A 21,668-nucleotide genomic window follows, 5' to 3' on the forward strand; every position below is an offset into this window, starting at 1 on the left:
GCCCCTCCTTTGGGGTTCCTATATGTGTGAGAACTCAGGATACTCACATACAACTAAAATGCATCAGGGCCCTGTGAACACGTATGTGCTGAGAAGATGGGGAGATAAATATGAATAGCTTCCAATACAGAGTAAAACTGCTATAATGAGGTAGAATGCAAATCCAAAGACAGCACACCTCTCATCCTGCTCCCAGCTAGTTAAAAAAAAAAAAGATGGACAGATTTCCAAAGCACCTTGAGATTGTCATATGATTTTCCTTTAGTTTGAGCAGTACAAAGCTACCCTTTAATTCCGTGAAAATAGCTTGTCCACACATCTTTGCACACACAGTCACACACACATATGAACCATTGGCAGCAGGTACTTTTAATTTGCTGGAAAATATTTCTAAGAAGTCAAACAGCTCCAGCCCAATGAGCGCACCCTCCGATTGGCTGGCCAGACCAGTTGAGGGACCTGATTGGTCCCCGATCTCAAGGACCGATAAGAACGGCTATAAAACCCCTGGGTGCAGCTCTTGGGCCCCCAGTTTGCAAAAGCCAGAGGTGCAAGGAGCAGTGACTGCAGCCACGGCGGCGGCAGCAGCAGCAGCAGCAGCAGCAGCCACAGCAGCAGCCGCAGCAGTAGTGGAAGCGTCAGGAGGAGCAGCATCAGCAGCAACAAAAAATCCTCATCAAATCCTCACCTAGGCTTTCAGTGTATCCAGATCCACATCTTCCCTCAAGCCGGGAGAGGGAAAGAGGAAAGGGGGGAGGAAAAAAAAAACCCAACAACTTAGCGGAAACTTCTCAGAGAATGCTCCAAAACTCAGCAGTGCTTCTGGTGCTGGTGATCAGTGCTTCTGCAACCCATGAGGCAGAACAGAATGATTCTGTGAGCTCCAGGAAATCCCGGGTGGCAGCTCAGAACTCAGGTAAGCGGCAAACCCAGGACCGGTTTCTCTCCCAAAGAGCTGTCCTCATTTGCCTCTCGCTTTTGCAACTGTGTCTGTGAAGGCTGATCTTGATAATAAATGTGCTTCATGCCTGATGGCAATAAACTGCCAGTGTAATCCAATAGCCTTAGGAAGTGGAGCTCCTTTGTTTAATAAATTGCACGCAACTAACGAAGAAGCCGGTCGCTCTGCTGAGGGTATTTCATTGCATAAGCCTAGCCTGATTGCCTGAAATCTGGCACGTACCCTCTTGGGGGGGGGGGGGGGGGGGGGGGCTTGAATGTTGGCATGCTTCAAAGCGCTCTCCATACTTTCCAGAAGCTGAAGCTGGTCTTAAGGTGAGACATGATTGATACCCCTCTTTCTTTACCTTTAAGACCCTATAACTTGACTTCCCCACCCCTCCAGAGAGCACACTGAAATCTCCCTCTGCCGACTGATTTACGGAACCATAGCACTCAAGTCTGACAAATCCCGAGCAGATTCAGAGAAAGCCCTACACATCACACCCCCAACAGTGCTCATTCTCTTCCTCCCAGCTTTCTGTCTCTCTCTCGGTCTCCATTCAGTCGCCCATGCAGCCCGTGGCCGGAGAGCCGCTTAAAAAGGAGTATTTGTGAAACGTAGCAGCTGTTTCTGCAAGGGAAAGGTCTCACTCTAGTCCTGACTCCCCGGGCAGTTAATTGTATATTGGCTTGGCCGTTAAAGGAAAAGAGTCCTTAGGAGGCTGGCATTGACACCTCTGCCTTTTGACTTTGCTTGTCCGCCCTGCTCCCCAGCCATTGCTGCCCTCGCTCCCTCAACTGTCAGCAAAGCTGGGATCGCAGGTGTTCAAATGCTGCAGACTACACTCCCCTTGCTAGAGCAGGTCCCTGCCGAGAGAAGGGCTTTGCTTCACTTCCTTTTGTACTTAGTTGCTATAGAGATGCAGTGATTCACAATTCGAGCTTGCCTAAAACAATAGCAACCCTAATGCATATTAAAACTGCTTAAAGCAAAGTTATAATTTGAACCCGTGGAAATATATAATTAGGGAAATGACTTGTAACATCCAGAGGCTGCGGGTGGTGGGAGGGGGAGGGGAAGTCTAACCCAACCATGCTTTTGATCTCAGAGGAGAATCCTATGGTATGAAGGCCACAGATCATTTCTTGCTGAGCTGCCTGCCAGAACACCCCCCCTTCTGGAGGAGAGAAATTACTTTTATGGGAGATCTTATCCAGAATGTAGAAAGCCTCATGCAAGTCCTTTGCGGTTTTCTTCCAGTCTTGCACAAGGGGTGCCTTGGCTTTTTATTCCACAATTGTGTTTCTCTGTTTAGAAAAAAAAAATGGCTTTTAACATGAGAGATGTTATGCATACCTCTAAGCACTGTCCTACCGTGGGGGGTTGGGGTGAGACAAGAATGGGTCAGATTCCTTTCTGCCCATTTGAAGGTAAGTTATAAGCCCTAATTCGGAAGGGATTCCTGGCAAATTCTTCTCTGCCATTTAGACTAAAATTCCATCCTTATTACTCTGGAGTACATTTTTGGGAGCCAAATGGCCTCCCTGGCCCTCCTACCACCCAGCTCTGACCACTAGCTACAGCATTTGCCTCCCAAAGCTTTTCAGGCTCTAAGTGATGTCTTTGGCTCTGCAGAGCTGCTTGGAGCATCATTCCTCAGACTCCATCCTTGCTCTCCGGCCACACCGGCGGTGTGGTGATGGTGAGACCAAGAGCATGTGTCTCAGAGGGAGACCATCCCCTCTCCTTCAAGTGTCCTGGTTCTTATAAGCCAGTGGGATTTATCTGCCTACCCCACGCTTTCTCCCCCTCCCACCTTTCCCCCTCTGAATGGGTCTCGCTACTGGCCATATCACAGATAAGTTCTTTTGACCCCATGTCCTTGAATTCTTCCACCACACCAACCTGACGCCCTCACTGTCTGACCCAGATTGGATGGATTTGTCTCTTTCAGCGGAAGTGGTTCGCTGCCTCAACAGTGCTCTGCAGGTTGGCTGTGGGGCTTTCGCTTGCCTGGAGAACTCCACCTGTGACACAGATGGGATGTATGACATCTGTAAATCCTTCTTGTACAGCGCTGCTAAATTCGACACTCAGGTAACAAGTGACCCTTACTCCCACTGGTTTGCTTGTCTTTGACAGTGTGTTAGACTATTATTCTTAGAAACCAGTCTCATGGGGAACCAGCTCTCCTTAGCCTCTCCAACTCTAAATTCTCATCTCCGGTGTACACACACACACACACACACACACAGAGTTTTGGCCTTGATATAAGTTCTGTATAAGACACTCCCTACCCACTGTAAGGCACAATTGTAACAGGCTGACAGAGGCTGTCTTATAAAGGAGTGGTGATGGGCAGAAAATCTTTGCTTCTTCAAGAGGAAATAAAAACGTTCTTCTAACAAAGACATTCTCACAGTATGACCTAGCATTCTAGCTTATAGTTTGACTTATTAAGTCTCAATCTTAAGAATACAAAGCCATATTATGGCTATTTTTAAGCTGCTGGGTGGTTGTTTATGGTTCCTCTTTTTTCTTTTATTTTTTCTCTTGTCTCATTCCTTTCCATGGAGCTTAGTTCTCAAGGTAGTCTCAGGGGGTAGGGACATTTTTAATCCTGGCCACACCCACAGTTTTCTCATTGCAAGGACATGCAGATGGCCATAATGCAGTGCCAAGAGCCCCTTAAGTCCCACACATTATATGCCCTGTCCGCTCTTGTCAGTTTGAGCTAAAGCTTTTCCTCCTACCCTTTTCTTGGCAGGGAAAAGCATTTGTCAAAGAAAGCTTGAAGTGCATCGCCAACGGGGTCACGGCCAAGGTCTTCCTCGCCATCCGGAGGTGCTCCACTTTCCAGAGGATGATTGCTGAGGTGCAGGAGGAGTGCTACAGCAAGCTGAACGTGTGCAGCATCGCCAAGCGGAACCCTGAAGCCATCACTGAAGTTGTCCAGCTCCCCAATCACTTCTCCAACAGGTAAAAAATGAGTCTACTTTTTTGCAATTAGGGTGGAGGGGGGAGTGGTTGGCTGGCAGAGCCAGACACAGAAGGGGGTTAAATTTCCATAGTCATGCTCTTATTTTAGCTTGCAGTCTTCCCAGCTTTTGCAGGAAAAATGTGTTTGTGATTGGTTATGACAGCTCAAGCAGGCTGGGTTTTTTGTAGGGGTTTTTTTTTTTCAGTATTAAATAGGAAAAGTCTTCCTGTGCAGCTAATAGAAAGCCTCATTTGCTGCAGCATCCCTGGGTATATTTTCATGGTTAATTTCTTGCCATAAGCCTGAAGGGAATTACAAAGTTTATGGAAACAAGCTTTTGAGACATCAAATTTGGCTGAATGACTATGCAGAGTACAGCTGGCCATGATAAAAAACCCTGGTCGAATGTTGTAATGCAGTCTTTTAAATCTGCATGTACTTCGAGTCAGCCCCAAGCCCAGTCAAATATTTACTAGGCAGCCCAGAACAAGCTATCTCACTTTAGTGGGACTGACACTTCCTTTGTGCAGAGTGCAATAGCTATACTAGATGATTCCCATGTTCCCCTCCAGGCCAATGTCATCCCATTCCTCTAGCCCTAGATTTCCTGGAATGAGGTTCCATGACTGCCCAGATCACTTCCTCATCTAAGCATCCTTATGTGACCCAAAGCCACTGAGCTGGTGCTATCTAAGCACTGTGCTTTTCTGTGCCTCTGACTCGCTGTCTTCACCAGCCAGGAGTGAACACCTAACACAATAGGGCTGACATCCTCATTCCCTGGCCTAGAAAGATTCCCAGCGAGACCTGGGCTTCCCCACCTATGAGATGCTGATGGGGATTTGACAGGGGCGGGGCAGGCCTGTCAAATGCAGCCTACTGTGATGCCCTTCGGACTAAAATTTGACTCCCATTTCTGAAGTGCTATGATTCTCTGACTCTCCAACCAAATGTGCACATATTCACACAGATCAGTCCTATCCATGTTACTCCAACCACCTGGCGGCTAATTCAGACTTAACCTAATGAATTTCCCAGCCAGATGTTGCCACCCTTTTCAGATAGTGGCAATGGCCTAGTCCTTCTGGGGCTTCTCAGTGCTTTAGGCATGTTCATAAAGGCAACTGGAAAATGAGAGACACAGTCCCCCTGAGAGAAAGGTTAAGCCCCCTGACACAAGAGCTTGGTCAAATTTCTCATTCACTCTTAACTACAGGTCTGTGCTCTTCAGAACCTGGTACCCATTTATAAACATCACTTGTTCAGTCCTTGGAAGCCACTTTGTCATGGGTCCTAACTGATTTCCGCTGAAGAGGAAATCCAGCATTTATCTCAAATAGACTGTCTCTTTATATTGACCTTGGTCTTAAAATTCACCCAGGAAGATTCTTATTGTATCTGGGGAGAAAACAAAACAAAACAAAAAGAACCTGGTTAATGCTGGAAACACCTTTCACTGAAGGAAGAAAAATAAAAAATTCTTAGTCTGGCCTGGGGCTAGGAATAAAGGATGTTATTTGTTTAGTGACTGGGGGTGGGGTATTCAGGAGTATATTAGCAAAGCCACTATTATAAGCTTAGATCTTTAAGGATCTGGTGACAATCCATGACCTATAATATGGCATATAACCAATTTTGAGGCAAGACTAGTCTATTTTAACTGAGGCAGTATCATTATGAAAGGAGAGGTCTTACAGAAAAGATGACACAGATTCTGCAGTGGTGGTTCTAAGAAGAGACTAGCAATTGCTTTATTCGGGCCATTGTTACTTTCCATAAGTGCCTTCTCAATTCAAGAAGATGGTCACATCTCTTTCTTTAATCTTAGGGGAATCACTGGTATTAGGAAAGTGGGAAAAAATACCCGCCCTCAGAAACAAGAACCTTCCATGCCACTCTTACTATTCTCCAGTGATTTCACATCAACTGGCTCACATTATTCCTGCTGAGAACTGTAGAGATTTCCTGTTTCATTCTGGGCTTGATTTGCTCTATTTAAGCTCCTCACCCTCCTGAAACATCCTGCTTTCCCAGCCTCTGTCCCACCACAGATTCTTGTGCCAACTGGCACAGAATCACAAAAGGAAGTAGTTACAGGTTCATTCCACCTTCCTGTGACTTAGCTAGCCTGAGATCTGGGCCTGGGAGAATCCAAAAGCCTGTGCCTGGACCCGGAGCCAGGATGGAGAAGCTTTCCACGAGAGAAATGCACTGAGAAGAGGAAGGATAACTGGAGTGTCCCCCTGGCTGAATTTGCAGATTTTACTTTCAACCATGAGGGAAGCAGGTGAAATCCGTTGGACAGGTTGAACAGTGTGAGGCTTGGGAAGGGATTCGACCAGTCCCCATCCAGAGTGGGAAAACTGACGAAAGCTTCCAGCTCTCTGGGGCATGGATAGGGAACAGGAAACAGAAGAATAATATTGATCAAGGGAAACAAAGGACTATTTATAAACCCTCATACAGAACGTTCCTAGGCAGTATGTGTGTATTTGGGTAAGCATGGCCGAAACAGTAGCTATGGAGAATATCTGATCTTATTCCTTACAAAAAAAAAGTTGATGATGGAATTTTTGAAGAAGGAAGGAAGAAACATGCTTTAAAAAGTCCTTCTAGGCAGGGTGTTCCAAGCAGCCCACCAAGTCTTTGCGGCAGACTCCCACCACTCTCCATAAAGAAGAAAGAAATCTTAAATAGTTCTAACTCTTCCTGCAAAGGACAGGCGTTAGAGCTGCACTGTTTTTGTTAAATTGAGAAGGAACATATCTATCAAACCACTAGAAACATATCATATCTCGGCTGAAAATGGCCATAGATGTTAACTAGACCAACTGCCTCATTGTAATAATTAAAGAACAGAGGCACAGAGAGGGGAGTGACCTGCTGAAGGTCACACAGCTGGTAAAGGACAGAATTGGACCTAGAACTCACATGGCCTTGAGCCAAGCTATTTGATTTCTACTTCAAAAATGGCAGCCAGTAAAGCCTGCAGGATACATCCACAGTCCAAAAATAGAATCCCAAGCAGAACTGAGTAAGTGTGCCTGGGGTGATCAACAACTAGATTTTTGTACACACTCTCCTCAAAGAGAAGACACATGTCACTTGGTACAAGACTGTGCTCAGTAAATATGTGACAGTTGCTAAGTCAACCTTTGCTGGAGACAGTTTATTCAATAATCTCACTTAGTGGTTTATAGATAGGAAAGGTCTATGTCATTAACTCATGAAATCCCAGAGGACAAGGCCATGTTCCAGTCCTTAATGGACAGTCCTTAGCCTACAGCTTGCTCTGGCAGATGGAAAGCCTGACCAATTTGCCACACTTGGAGGAGCTGACAATGGAGCCACAGCACTTTCTATTTGAGGGTCTCTCTTAGCCCACCCTCACTGAGAAGTAAATAAAGCTCTGGGAGAGAAGCTGAGGTGAGATTTGAGGAGTCAGTAAGAGCAGTCAGGCTGGCAAGGGCCATCGTCAGGAAACAGTACTCACAGGTGTCCTCTCTGGGCTGGCAGAGACAGCAACGGTGAAGGCAGGAGCCCTCAGAGAAGGGGAGCAGGTTTGACAAAGTAGGGCCAGAGGTGCTCGCAAGGCCTCAAAGATGCCAGGCCAGATGCAGAAGCTGCATCTCCTTGCTGGGCTTAGATCCCTTCAGCCAGACAAGTTTGCAATGTCAATCTAAGGAAAGGCCATCTTCTTCGGCTCATTTGGGAGGTCATCTGGTACGATTAGGTCTTCCTAGAAATGGAAGGGTTAACTCCCAAGTTATAAAGTCCTTACTGAGGGGCAATGGAGTGAGGGTCAGAAACTTTATTCTCTAGGATCTAATCACGCTGTGAACTGGACACAGAGGTCCAGGGGATCCAGGGCCTGGCAGAAGCCACGAGGAAGGAGATCCCTGGGGAGCTGTGTGGATATGGAGACTTTTGAAGCTATTGATACAAAACAGTTTATTCTCAGTTTTTCTGAACCACTTTTCTCCCACTTCCCCATCCAAGTGAGATCTGCATTGATTCACATGATTTATAACTCCAAAGGTTAGAAAATGTGTTTTTTTGCTAGAGAATCCCAACTTTAACAACAGCTGGATATAAGCCCCACCCCTACCCCCGCTTGTGAGAGGGGTGGGGCCGGGCCTGTGTCTGAGACACTCGTTCGGACCCCAGATTCACCCTGCTCCCTTGCAGGAGGGTGGCCACTGTGCTCATTACCTCGTTCTACCCTTTTACTGACATCTTTGAAAGGACCTCTCCCCTACTTACCGTACGTCATCCTTGAAAGAACCTCTCTGGGGGTGGGGGTTAAATTATTCTGGAAAGATGTATGATCCTGTGATCTGTGAGGTGAGTTAAAAATAAACAGGTTTCTTTTCACAGAAGCTCCTGTGGCCCCAGCGGCCGTCAGGTCCTCTGAGGGAAGATCACTGTCATCAGGACAGTCTCTAATTAGTGAACAGGGAGCTAATGGGTTTTGACAACTGTCACCACCTCAAATTGGAGCAGAAGCATCCCAGATCAGGCTTGAAAATATTTGAACTGTCTTCGTAAAGAACAGGATAAATAATTTTATCTGTTGTACATATAAGACAGTTTCATTCTTTCTGAACCATAACCCTTAGCTTCCATGTTTGAGCTGCTCAGAGGACTTGCATAAAAGATGAAGAGAATTGATACTAATCATAAGGTTTTGGGTCGAACTTACCAGGTCTACAGATAATTTTTCTTATGGGAATCATGACTTATAGGAAAGAATTATATTTTTAAAGCTCCATTTCCTCTGTGGCCACAAAATGAAATCAACAAATGAACAGTGAAAGGGCAATATGGCTCTATGATACTGGCACATGAGGGGCACAGAGAACAAGGACACAAACCCTGCCTTCAATAAGGTTAGAGTCTAATCAGGAAAATAAAACCATCACATGCTGACCTGTGTGATGCTAACCAAATATCTATAAATGTCCCCAAATAAGAAAGAGGCTAGTTAAAGCTAGACCAGTGAGAGAAGGCTTCCTGGAATTATTAAAGCATGAACCATTAAAGACCACTTTCCATAATATCCTCATTTAGTCTTTCCATTTAAATATACTCATTGCCTGGTAATGGGCCCTCTCACTACAATATACCTTTGAAGAATATTGACTGAAGATAGGAGATTCATTGAAAAATAGTTCAGTTTGAATATGTACACATATGCCCATATTCCTGAACACACACCACCAAGAAAAAGGAAATTGCAAAGAAGCATCAAAATAACTGCAAATTTGCCTGACCGGGCAGTGGCGCACAGGATAGACAGTCGGACTGGGACACGGAGGACCCAAGTTTGAAACCCTGAGGTCACTAGCTTGAGCGCAGGTTCATCTGGTTTGAGCAAAGCTCACCAGCTTGAGCCCAAGGTCGCTGGCTTGAGCAAGGGATCACTCAGTCTGCTGTAGCCCCCCAGTCAAGGCACATATGAGAAATCAATCAATGGACAACTAAAGTGCCGCAACGAAGAATTGATACTTCTCATCTCTCTCCCTTCCTGTCTGTCTGTCCCAATCTGTCCCTCTCTCTGACTCTCTCTCTGTCTCTGTCACACAAAAAACAAAACAAAACAAAGAAAACCTTTCCAATTTATATACAATGGTTATTATTTAAATTTTCTTTTTCTTTTTAATTTTTACTGAATTTGTTGGGGTGACATTGGTTAACAAAATTATATAAGTTTCAGGTGTATAATTCTATAATAAATCATCTGTATATTTATTGTGTGTTCACCACCCTAAGTCCAGTCTCCTTCCGTCACCATTTATTTCCCCTTTACCCTCTTCTACACCCCTTCACCACCCTTTCCCTCTGGTAATCACCAGCATGCTATCATATGTGTCTATGAGGGGTGTTTTTTTTTGGGGGGGGGTTGTTTGTTTTATTGGTGGGTTGGATTTTTCACTTAATCCCTTCACCTCTGCAATAGCATGGTTTGACCTGGAGAGCATTATGCTAAGTGCAATAAGCCAGTCAGAGAATGACAAGTAACATATGATTTCACTCCTATGTGGCATCTAAAGAACAAAATAAACTAACCAACAAAATAGAAACAGACTCACCGATAGACTGACAGAGTAGAGACTGACAGCTGTCAGAGGGGAGGAGGTTGTGGGGCTGGGTGAATAAGGTGTAGGATGTGCAGTGACTGTTAATATATGTCAAGTGTTGGGCTCACCTCATAATATTTCACTAAGTCTTGCTTCTACCACTAACCCAGTGCATGATCTTAGACAAGTCCCTTTCACTGTCCCACCTTAATTTCTTCTCTATAAAATGAGATGATGAAATAGTCACTAAATGATCTCTACAATCCCACCTAGCTCTGTAATTCTGTTTCTAAAAGTTTTCACACATTACTGTCAGCTTACCATCCAAAGTAAATTCCCTAGACTCTAAACAGGATAGCAGACCTCTCTCAGTACACTGTCTGGTAAAACCAGGAATCACTCAGACTAAGAATACACTGCACAAAGACTAGAAGCCAAAACCCCATCAGCTGATGAAGTAGTTGGGTTCTCCTGGTCTGGCCATTCGGGACGGGGTGCTGGCTGAAGCCCCGATGGATGCCCGGTCTTGCCTCATCCTCACTGAATGACATCTCCTGTGTTCTCTTTCTCAATGCAGATACTATAACAGACTTGTCCGAAGCCTACTGGAATGTGATGGCGACACCGTTAGCACAATCAAAGACAGCCTGATGGAGAAAATCGGGCCCAACATGGCCAGCCTCTTTCACATCCTGCAGACAGATCACTGTGCCCAAACACACCCGCGAGCTGACTTCAACAGGAGGCGCACCAATGAGCCGCAGAAGCTGAAAGTCCTCCTCAGGAACCTCCGAGGTGAGGTGGCCTCTCCCTCCCACAGCAAACGCACCCCCCCTGAGAGTGCGTAAGCAGAGAGAGGTGTTCACAACCTCACCAAATTGGTGTCACTTAAGGGTGTTCACACATCAACTTTGAGTGTACTGTGCCTGGTTTGATTTTTTTTTAAGTAGTTCCTATTTTCTAGCCCTTTAAAGAAAATTGCATGAAACTAGGCTTCTGTAACCAATATCCCAACATTCCATGACGGCAGCATTTCAAACAGAATATGTGTGATCTTTTCCACCTCTCCTCAGGAGGAAAGACCTTCTTTTTATCACTTTCCTCTACATTTCTTTTCCCAGCTCCCCTCAAAACTACTCTCAGACACAAAACATTCATGTACTTCCCCAGACATTGTAATTTGAAGATGTGGAGCCCTTTAGAATGGTTGCCCCAGTAGAGTTAGCCGATAAGAAGCAACTTAATTTAAATGCATGTCTTAAATACTCATAAAGATGTTAAATGGAATTCGTGTTATGAATCTGTGCTGGCCATAGACGAATATGAATGACATGTTTGAACTCTTGATCTCTTATGAGCTAGTGTCTTATGGTCTTGATCCTCCAATGTCTAATTTCCTTTCCAACATATTTACCAAATTGCTCAAGCCTGGATCTCCAACCAGGCTTTGAGCCTGCCTCTTCTTGCATCTAATGAAAAACAAAAAGCTAACATCTTTATGTACTGTAACTGCTCAGAGCTTTAAAAGTATCTTTAACAATTGTCTTAAAACCAGAGAATCTTAAGGTCTAACTGTGGAATATAAATAGCTGAAAACTAATGTACTGTACATAAATTTCCAGAGGACTCTGCTTAAACAAAGCAGTATATAATAACTTTATTGCATATAGATTTAGTTTTGTAACTTAGCTTTATTTTTCTTTTCCTGGGAATGGAATAACTATCTCACTTCCAGATATCCACATAAATGCTCCTTGTGGCCTTTTTTATAACTAAGGGGGTAGAAGTAGTTTTAGTCAACATCAGAACTTAAGATGGGCCTGTATGAGACAGGAAAAACCAACAGGTTTATCTGAAGGACCCCAGGTAAGATGTTAATCTCCCAGCCCCCCTCAACCCAGAGGCTACTCTTAACTTAGACCTAGCTTGAAACAACTCTGTCACATCCAACTGAGAATGACAGAAACCAAAAAGAGCATCCCTTTGGCTTGGACCACTACGAGTGTGAGAAGGCCAACGATACCTTGGGACGTGACAGTTCTTGACTCACCACCTCTCATCAGTGCCTAGTACTCTGGAAAACTGATGATTGGGTGGAAGACATTCCATGAAGTCAATCAGGAATGAGTCAATGAGCCTTTGGGTCTTAAGTTTGGAGGACTTGGGGCTGAGGAGGTATAAATAACCCTGGGCTATCTAGCCTTAATAGACTCCTCTTACATTTTTGTCCTGTAGCACGCTGCCTGCCAAAGTTGTCCTGGCAGCTGGGCCATCTCTGTAGGATTGCCAAAAAAAAGAAAAAAAAAGAAAGAAAGAAAGTAAGAGGGAAAAAAAGAACTGGTGGTTGGATCATTTCTGCCATGATGTTTACAAGATGGCGACCACCAAAGCCAAATGATTAACCTATCTATGAACAACAGTAGTTTCTCAGGGTCACTGTCCTTGAACCCATCAGTCCGTTATGAACGTCACTGCCCACCAAAGGTCAATGTCGAGAGAGGAGGAGGGTGGAGGGGTAGGACTGTAGGGGCCACTCCAAACTCGCTTAGGTAGAAACTATTGGTGCTTGACTCTCACTAGGCTAAACTCAAGATTTGACCAAATCGAGTGAGAGGGATCCTGGTGGGAGGAGGGAGGGCACATCTCCAGAAGAATGAAAAGCAATACAACTTTACCATGAAGCCTTTAAAACCAGTAATGTGCTGCTCAAGGACCAAGAGCGACTGCAGCAGACCCAGCAGCAGCAGCACAAGCATTGCTGCCTTGTCCCCACACAGCCTCTAAGCGTGCTGACATCAGATTGTAAGAGCATTTTTATACTCAGAACTACCCTATCCCCAGGTCCCCAAACATATGGACACTGCCTTAGCCTCTTGGAAATCAGGTAGACCATACTCTAAGTTGACTTTCCCCCTCCCTCCCTCCCCTACCTCTGAGCCCCAGGCAACACTGACTTCTCTGAACCAGAAAAGCTATTAAAGTGTGTGTGTTGTGTCCATTTTGCAAACCCACAAAACCAGGACCACAATGCAACAAGTAGTAAGTACATGAGTATTCCTAGCAAAGTTCTCTTTTACTTCAGTCCAATAGATTCTCTTTTTTTGCCGTGACCTCTTCACACCGTGGTACCCCCTTTTCTCCCCACAGTGATATTTCTATATGTATTTATAATACATATATCTACATATCCAGAAAGAAGCAGTTCTCACAATGTTGCTAGTTTTTTCTTCTCTTTCCCCATCCTGCTGCCCCCAGCTGCCCCTGACACCTCCGAAGCTTCATCCTGTGTCCCAGCAGAGTGATTCGGGCTGACCTAGACCAGTTTGCATGATTCTTCTATTGTGATTTGGTTGCACTTTAGACATTTTTGTGCCATTATATTTGCATTATGTATTTATAATTTAAGTGATATTTAGGTTTTTGGCTGAGTACTGGAATAAACAGTGAGCATATCTGGTATATGTCATTATTTATTGTTAAATTACATTTTTAAGCTCCATGTGCATATAAAGGTTATGAAACGTATCATGGTAATGACAGATGCAAGTTATTTTATTTGCTTATTTTTATAATTAAAGATGCCATAGCATAATATGAAACCTTTGGTGAATTCCTTCTAAGATAAAAAATAATAATAAAGTGTTATGTTTTATTGTTTTTCCCCCAATGTCTTTCATTGTTATTCTTTAAAAACTTCTTGAATGAGACTTTCTGAACATAAAGTTAATAACTGATTAGTTTCTTAAAAGTCACTAACTGACACTAATTTAAAGTACTGATATGCAAATGAACATAGTTTAAAGTCAATATTCTCCAAATTTCCTTGAAATATTTCCTTAAAATATTACCCTCCCAGTAAAATTGCAACCCAAATTCCTTACAAGCTCAGAAGCATTATGGTCTGGGTACTGCTCCACTCCAACCTCAAGACTCACCTTTCCTCCCGTGTAATGAAGTGTACACTTCAGCCCTGCAGGAGTTCTAGAAAGGACTTGCTCCCTCTCCTCTGGGCCTTTATTGATGCTGTCCTCACTTTCTACAGGACCCTGTCCTCCACCCTTCGCCTAGACTAGAAACCCTTTGCTTGTTCACTAATGTGTTCCCAGCACTGAAACGGCTCCCAGTTTGCAGGATACCCTCAATAAATACAAGGAATGACTCGGAAAGAGTTGAAAGGGTAAAATTAAATCATTGTGACAAGAGAGGTAGACAGCTCAGTGATGACAAGGATCCAGCTTCAAGGTCAAACTTCTGGGATTTGAATTCTGGTCCTGCCACTTATTAACTGCATGATGTCAGATGAGTTACTTAATCTCAAAATGTATCAGTTTCTTCCTCTGTGAATGAGGTTAGTGGTAACCATCACAAAGGTTATTAGAAGGAAATAAAATAACTGAAGTGCTTACAACATGTTCAATATACTGTAATGCCCAGTAAGCGTGGGCTGTTACCATCATCACAAGTACAGGGGATGAGAGCAAAAGCAGGGGAGAGGGAAAGGGTTCCACAGCAGAATGACATTTCGCTCACTCTTGAAGCATGGTCACAAGCTCAGTCACAGGCAATGGGCAGCTTCTGTGGTATAGTTTTTTGCAGTTAGGAATTTTTTAATAAGTGGATTTAATTAGTGGATTACTTAGTGGATCATAATTCGGTAGATTCTCCCATATTTTAAATTCAAATGAGGATATTTTTCTCAATATCATTAATTTCTAACTGCAAATTGCATGTTCTCAAGTTCTCATATTCACAGGACAGTTAACAGATATTACAAGAGATGTCAGTTGGAGGTAAAAAATGTACTCATTTGTTTTTCTCTGACCTGGCAAAGGAAAAGAGTACATTCACTTCACTGAGATCCTTCATTCTCAGTCTTCATCTATTGATGTCTGTGTCTGCATTATTACACTATGGGATAGCGTTTAAGAATGCAGACCTGGGATTTCTATGAACAGAGTCCAAATCCTTGAACCTCAACTACCTTTGTGACCTTGAGCCAATTTTCTGATATTTTCATACATTAGTTTTTATTTTACCTATGAAAATATCTCTGTGAAATAGATATAAATAAAAACCCTAACTCCTAGAAGGATCGTGAGTATACATATAACAGTGTTTAGCACAGTGGTAGTCAACCTGGTCCCTACCGCCCACTAGTGGGCGTTCCAGCTTTCATGGTGGGTGGTAGCGGAGCAACCAAAGTAATTGGTTGGTAATTATTATTATATACTTTAACTTGCTGTAACTCTGCTTTATAAATTTTATAAAGTAAAGTTACTTTCCTACTTTATAAATCACCATTACTGTGAAACTGGTGGGCGGTTAGAAAATTTTACTACTAACAGAGATACAAAAGTGGGCAGTAGGTAAAAGGTTGACAACCCTTGGTCTAGCACAGAGCAAGTGCCTCAATTAGGATTTAGTGAGCACTTAACAAATGTGACTATTTCCATTGACTTGAATACTATCACCATGATTTAGAGTCTGTTCCTACTCCCAATATGGGTCTTGAGGTCCCATTTTAGACAAAAGTTTTTGCTCTTTTTCTTTTTGTAGGTCATTAAACATTACTTTTTAAATGAAGATTTTATGAATTTGAATAAAATATTGCAACCTACCAAAAATGGCAAATGCTAATATATGAACACTGACAGCCTGCCCCAAGCCAAAGAAATACAATACCACAGACAGAACCATCTCTGTGTGCACCACCCAGAACCCATGCACACATTAACAGCCCATGACTAAACTTGTGAGAAACCATGGCTTACAAGAATAGAATTTCTCAAATTATTAACATACACTTAATTTTTTTTTTTAATTTCAATCAGCCTTTCAAAAATTTCTATCAGCTTTTCAAAAAAAATCATAGAATGGTCTGTGAATCTGTGATAGAAGAGAAGACAAAAAGTTCAGGTGGTCCTTTCCCTGGGCCCACAAAAACACCAGCCAAGCTATCAACACAACTCCTGAATCAAGACTTCTCAGATTTACCAAGTGCACAAATCACCTGGGAACCTCGTGGGAATGATCTGGTACCTCTGGGCAAGGCGCACTAGTCTGCATTTCTAACATACTCCCAGGTGTTGCTGACACTGGTTTCCCATGGAGGATACTTTGAGTAGCAAGGTCCCCACTGTTTCAATATGACCTAACCAGCTCCTCAATCCTAGAGACCTTGCCACAGCCACTACAACACTGTTACTAAAGTGCAAGTATGATCACTTCACTTCCTTGGTTTAGTAGCTCCCCATTGCATAGAAGGCAAAAGTCAAGCATCCCGACTGCAAATTTAAGCCTCTGGATACCTGGGCCCTTCTCTCCAGCAAGCATTTTTGATTCTGTTAATGCTACTCTCACTTTTCCCCCAAAGACACTGTGACCATTTCTGCCTCCTTACCTTCACATATTATCTTCACATTTCATTCCCTCTAAAGCAGGGGTCTCAAACTCGCGGCCTGCTGAACAATTTTGTGCGGCCCGCAGACTAATCCACGAAGTTCAAAATATTTTGGATAAAATTAAGTAAGCCTAGGGGCCTACTTGTATTTTTCATTTCTCTAGCATCCTAGCTAGATATTAGCTTAGTTAACAGCAGTTGTGATGCGAACTACAGTTTCTGGTCGTTTTGTGACACTGAGTAAACTGGCATGTATGATTGTGCTTGTTGTACTGATTTTTTTTTGTTTTCAACTGCAGTGAGAAAAGTGTTGCGTAACAGTTGCCTTTTGTAGACCTAGTGCGGCCCAAACTGTGATCTTGCTCTGCGGCCCACATGCTGAGTTGAGTTTGAGACCCCTGTCTAAAGAATGTTCTTCTACCCAACCCCTGTTGATTCACCAAAGCCTGTGTCACCTGGGAAGGCTTACCCAGTGTGGTCAAGCTTATAGTAAATTGCACTGCAGACTGCTTGCAAGGCAAGAGGACTTAGTCATTCTTGTATGGTCAGTACTAACACAAAGCAGTCATGCACTAAGCATTTGTGAATGGAAGAGGGGAGGATGGGAGAGTGAAGGTAGAAGGGAGGAAGAGAAGGAGGGAGGGAGGAGGGAAAGAGAGAGTGAGGAAGGATGGAAGCAAGGGAGAGAGGGAGGGAGGAAGATAATCTTTTCACCACCAGGAATTACTCCATGACTTTTCCTCCAGTAGGATGCCCGTTGTTGCCATGGTGAGTGAAGAAACTAACTTCAGGTGCCATTTCAGTATCCTTCTTTAAGTCTGCCAGTTTATAACAAGATCACGTTAACTATATTTCTTTCCAGCACTAGTCCTGATAAATCTGTACCCTCACTGTTAATTTCTCCTTGTAACTTGAGCAACAAAAGAGTTATCAACAAACATGTTTGGCTATTTGCTAAGTCTTTGCAAGGCATTAGAAAGAATATGACCATCTGCAAGTCAAACTACTTCATGTTTTCTTATATCCTTAATTATTTTTTCATGTAGTAATTGTTATAATACCCCTGAGTTTACTAATTTTTCTTCCTTATACCCATGCTCCACCATGAACTGCATTCCCCATGGTCCTATGATTTTTTTTTACCCCAAAGAAGAACTTGAGGGCCAGAGTGAGATATTGGCTAAGCCTACCCCACCACTCTACTGTGAAATAGAAAGAGCAATGCATATCACTCCATTTTGCAAGCAACTAACTGAAGCCCAATTACTGAATAAGTATCAACTAAGGACCCATGTGCTATGTGCTTAACACTGTACCTGGAGGCAGCATGCAGCAGTCTAATCTGAGAAACCACTAATTCAAACCCTTGCTTGCCAATTAAATACATCTCTGCTCCCCACTCTGTACTAAGGGATTTGCGGCTTCCAATTGAGAAGAGAATGCTGTTTTCAACTCACACAAGTAAGTCACACTGCAGGTGTACTCTGCTATAGTAAAACCAAACAGTATTTGTCCCACAAGAGACTGTTGATGATTTCAACATTTGGTCAAAATCTTGGAATCAGTTCCAATAACAGCCTGCTCACTCATCTTGGGATTTCCTGAAAGTACAATCAGTCCAGGCCATGGTTAATTCCCTCCACATTGCCTGAGCTCCTCTCCTCCTCATCTCTTATCCATCAGAAGGCTGATAGGACTAATTATTTGGAAACCTTGCAGCTTGATAATCCATTCATGCCTTATATCCTGGTCATCCAAAGTCACCACTCAAGATCTAAGCCTCTCTGACACTGAGCCCCTCCCATTCACACGTTCTCATATTGCTTTGCTTTTTGTTCCTTCTCCTTGCCTCAACCTCCTTCTCTTCTCTTTCTTCCAAACTCTGCCCATTCCAGGGTAAATACAGCCTACTGGACTTTCACCCTCTCTTTTAATATTCCCTTCAGCTTCTTGTCTTCATTGAACCCTGGCTCCTCAAACAAGACTCCTTGTAATCTTCCATATGCTTGTTCACTTTTCCAAATCTCAAGCTGGGCAGCGGCGTTCACATGCTTATTTCTCCCAGTGTTGCTCTAGACTGGTTTTGCCACTGTCCTATAGAACTTCTGACCAACTGGAGTTTAGGCTATTGTGACCTGAATGTTTGTGTCCCCTCCCCCCCCCAAAAAAACATTTTTATGCTAAAATACTAACTCCTAAAGTGATGGTATCAAGAGGTAGGGCCATTGAGAGGGGACTATGTCATGAGCATAGAGACCTCATGAATGGAATTAGTATCTTTATAAAAGAGACCTCAAAAACTTCCTTACCCCTTCCACCATGTGAACACCTAGCTAGAAAATGTTCATCTGTGAGCCAGAAAGCAGCCTTTCACCAGACACCAGATCTGCTAGCAGCCTTCCAGCCAAAACAAACAAACAAACAAACAAAAAACAAAACAAAAACTGTGAGAAAAAATGTTTGTTGTTTATAAGGCACCTAGTCTATGGTATGCTGTTATAGAAGTCCCAAAGCACTGAGACATAGGTCATCTGGTTAATCACTTCCCTTCTGTCTTTATCACCGTTGTCTAGCCCAAAAGTACCTTGAAATAATAATGACAAGTGTTGCCTCTCATTTATCAACAATTTTGGTAACAGACTCATGCTTTCCCTCATCATTCTCAAGTCATATTATCAGTCAGGACAAATTTAACATTCATGGGACCGCTTCCCACAGAGCTCAAGCTCTTCATGCTTCCTCAGCACCACTCCGTATTTGCACCCGTATCAGCAGGTACACAACAGTATGGCTGTTCATGGTTTATTCTGATTTGTCATTGTTCAAATCAGACCATGAAATATGTTGAACACTACACTTTTCTGAAATTGGTACAATTCTGAAATCTTATATCCAAAATTCCTTCCAACTGCAATATGGTTCCCTTCCAGTTCTCGGACTCATTTATTTGCACTACAGTAGTTCTTTAACCTTATTCCAGATTCCATGCCCTTGACCCTTCTATAGTCTCCTGATCCTTCCCCTGCCTGGCCTTGAACCCACAGTTAATCACTTCAACCGTGCAATTGCATTGCCCTTAAATAGCTAGCCCCATCAATCTTTTGTCAAACTCAACTGGAAAAATCCCAACACTGGAGTCTGCTTTCTCAGCTAGAGAAAAACATTATAAAGCCAGAGACAGATCTGGTGTCACTCAAAATTTATCAGCTTTAAGCTGCCTCGGAATCTTCTTATATATCTCTGTTGAGCTCCATTTTCCACTCTCCATAACAATGACTGCAACTTTCTCCAATCCATTCAAACCTCCCACCCTACCACTTCTAATGCCCGGCAGAAGCCACCTACTGCAGACAAAATAGAAACCATCACATGGAAACTCCCTCAATGCCCTGCCACCATACCCATCCACACCTATCCTTTTTCATTTTCCTACCACAAAAGGTCTAGAATTTCTCTTTCTGTCTCAGGACCATGAATCCTTTTGAGTTCTACATCCCGATCATTTCCCCAGTGTGCAAGTTCTCTGGCCTTTGGGTGCTTCCCTCCTCCGTCACCAGCGGCTCTACCTCTGCTTCTTCTCAGTGTCATCTCAGGTTTCAGCTGCCACCCAATTTCTCTCATCCTTTCACAATCAATCTTTGAAGAAATGTCTGCATTTATTTTCTGCATTTTGTCACCTTTTATTAACTCTTTTTTTTATGACAGCGACAGAGAGCGAGACAAAGAGAGGAACAGATAGGGACAGACAGACAGGAAGGGAGAGAGATGAGAAACATCAATTCTTCATTGCAGTTCCTTAGTTGTTCATTGATTGCTTTCTCATATGTGCCTTGACCGGGGGACTAGAGCAGACCGAGTGAACCCTTGCTCAAGTCAGCAACCTTAGGCTCAAGCCAGCGAACTTGGGCTTTAAGCCAGTGACCGTGGGGTCATGTCTCATGCTCAAGCCAGTGATCCCACATTCAAGCTGGTAAGCCCACACTCAAGCCGGATGAGCCCATGCTCAAGCCAGTGACCTCGGGGTTTCAAACCTGGGTCCTCCGCATCCAAGGCTGATGCTCTATCCACTGTGCCACTGCCTGGTCAGGCTCCATTCACTCTTTAACTCTTTAGAATCTGGCATCCACCTTCACAGCAATGGCTCTAATCTAAGCGAAAATACCTCTTGTTGTTAAACCTGAAATCTTTATCTCATGTGATAAATCTGCAACATTTGGCACTGATGAACATCTGTACTCCGTAAAAGACCTTCCACAACAATGCTTTTTCTTTCTAGAAATGCTCCATCTCAGTCTCCACCTCACTTCCTCCTCCTATCCCTTAAGTACTAGAGTTCCTCAGCTTTCTGTCATGGCCCCTCTTTGCTTCTCTTCTTTGGAATTACTATCTACTCTCAATTGCAAGAGGAGTTCATGTGTTATGACTCCAAAACTCTGCATTTTCCTTGAAAACTCTATTAAGGTTCAGATGAACATACCCCACCTATACATACTTCTACTCTGATGCATGATAGCCACCAAGAACATAACCTATCCAAAATGGATTCCTTCAAACTCTTTCATTTTCAGAGACATGTTTCTCTTCTGTGTTCCCAAATCCATTGAACAGCATCTTCATCCACCCAAAATATAGGTGCCATCTCTGCCTCCTCTCTCCTCAGCCCTGTCAGCAAATAACAGCTGTTGATTTCCCCCTAGTCCTCTGTCTACTTATCCACATTCACATTGTTTCTGTCTTGATTCAAACCCCATTCTCAAGAGCCTCCTAAATTCTCACTCAGCTTCTATGAATACCCTGCCCTTGTCCGCAAATCCATTCCTCTGGTTTGGAGCCAGAGATACATCTCAGATAGTAAATCTGATTCTGTCACTCCACTACTTGAAAACAGTCAATGGCAACTCATAAACATCGAGAAAAGATGCATACTACTGAGTGTGTGATATAAGATGCTAGATATCTGGCCACATTTTTACGTTTCAGCTTCATCTTTTGTTAACTGATTCAACCCACATCCTCCTTTCTCACTGTGAACTCCAGCCATGAAGGTTGTACAAATTCATACATTTAACTTGCTCATTCATCTTTGTTAATACCTTTGTATTAACAATGCAGTAATACTTTGTTAGTACTATCTATTACACACACACATATTTCCATGTCTGGCTAACTGCTGTTTATCCTTCGAGACACAGTGAAATTATCAGTTCCCCAGGAAGCCTACTATGGCTACCTAAGACTGAGTTAGGGACTCTCCACTATTACCAA

General features: G+C 43.3%; 1 protein-coding gene across 1 annotated transcript; it reads left to right on the forward strand.

Annotated features, from left to right (window-relative positions):
- Positions 1–549: 549 nt before the first annotated feature.
- Positions 550–13,659, forward strand: STC1 (stanniocalcin 1). Its single transcript, XM_066267322.1, has 4 exons — positions 550–916; positions 2,898–3,040; positions 3,711–3,922; positions 10,581–13,659. The coding sequence occupies exons 1-4, from the start codon at positions 799–801 to the stop codon at positions 10,849–10,851; spliced, it is 744 nt and encodes a 247-aa protein (XP_066123419.1). The 5' UTR covers positions 550–798; the 3' UTR covers positions 10,852–13,659.
- Positions 13,660–21,668: the final 8,009 nt, after the last annotated feature.

The sequence above is a fragment of the Saccopteryx bilineata genome, chromosome 1 (assembly GCF_036850765.1).
Source record: "Saccopteryx bilineata isolate mSacBil1 chromosome 1, mSacBil1_pri_phased_curated, whole genome shotgun sequence".
NCBI lineage: Eukaryota > Metazoa > Chordata > Mammalia > Chiroptera > Emballonuridae > Saccopteryx > Saccopteryx bilineata.

Coding starts and splice junctions, on each gene's coding strand:
- STC1 (XM_066267322.1), top strand. CDS start 799: ATGCTCCAAAACTCAGCAGTGCTTCTGGTGCTGGTGATCAGTGCTTCT. Junction 917..2,897: donor GGTGGCAGCTCAGAACTCAG/GTAAGCGGCAAA, acceptor TGTCTCTTTCAG/CGGAAGTGGTTCGCTGCCTC. Junction 3,923..10,580: donor CCCAATCACTTCTCCAACAG/GTAAAAAATGAG, acceptor TTCTCAATGCAG/ATACTATAACAGACTTGTCC.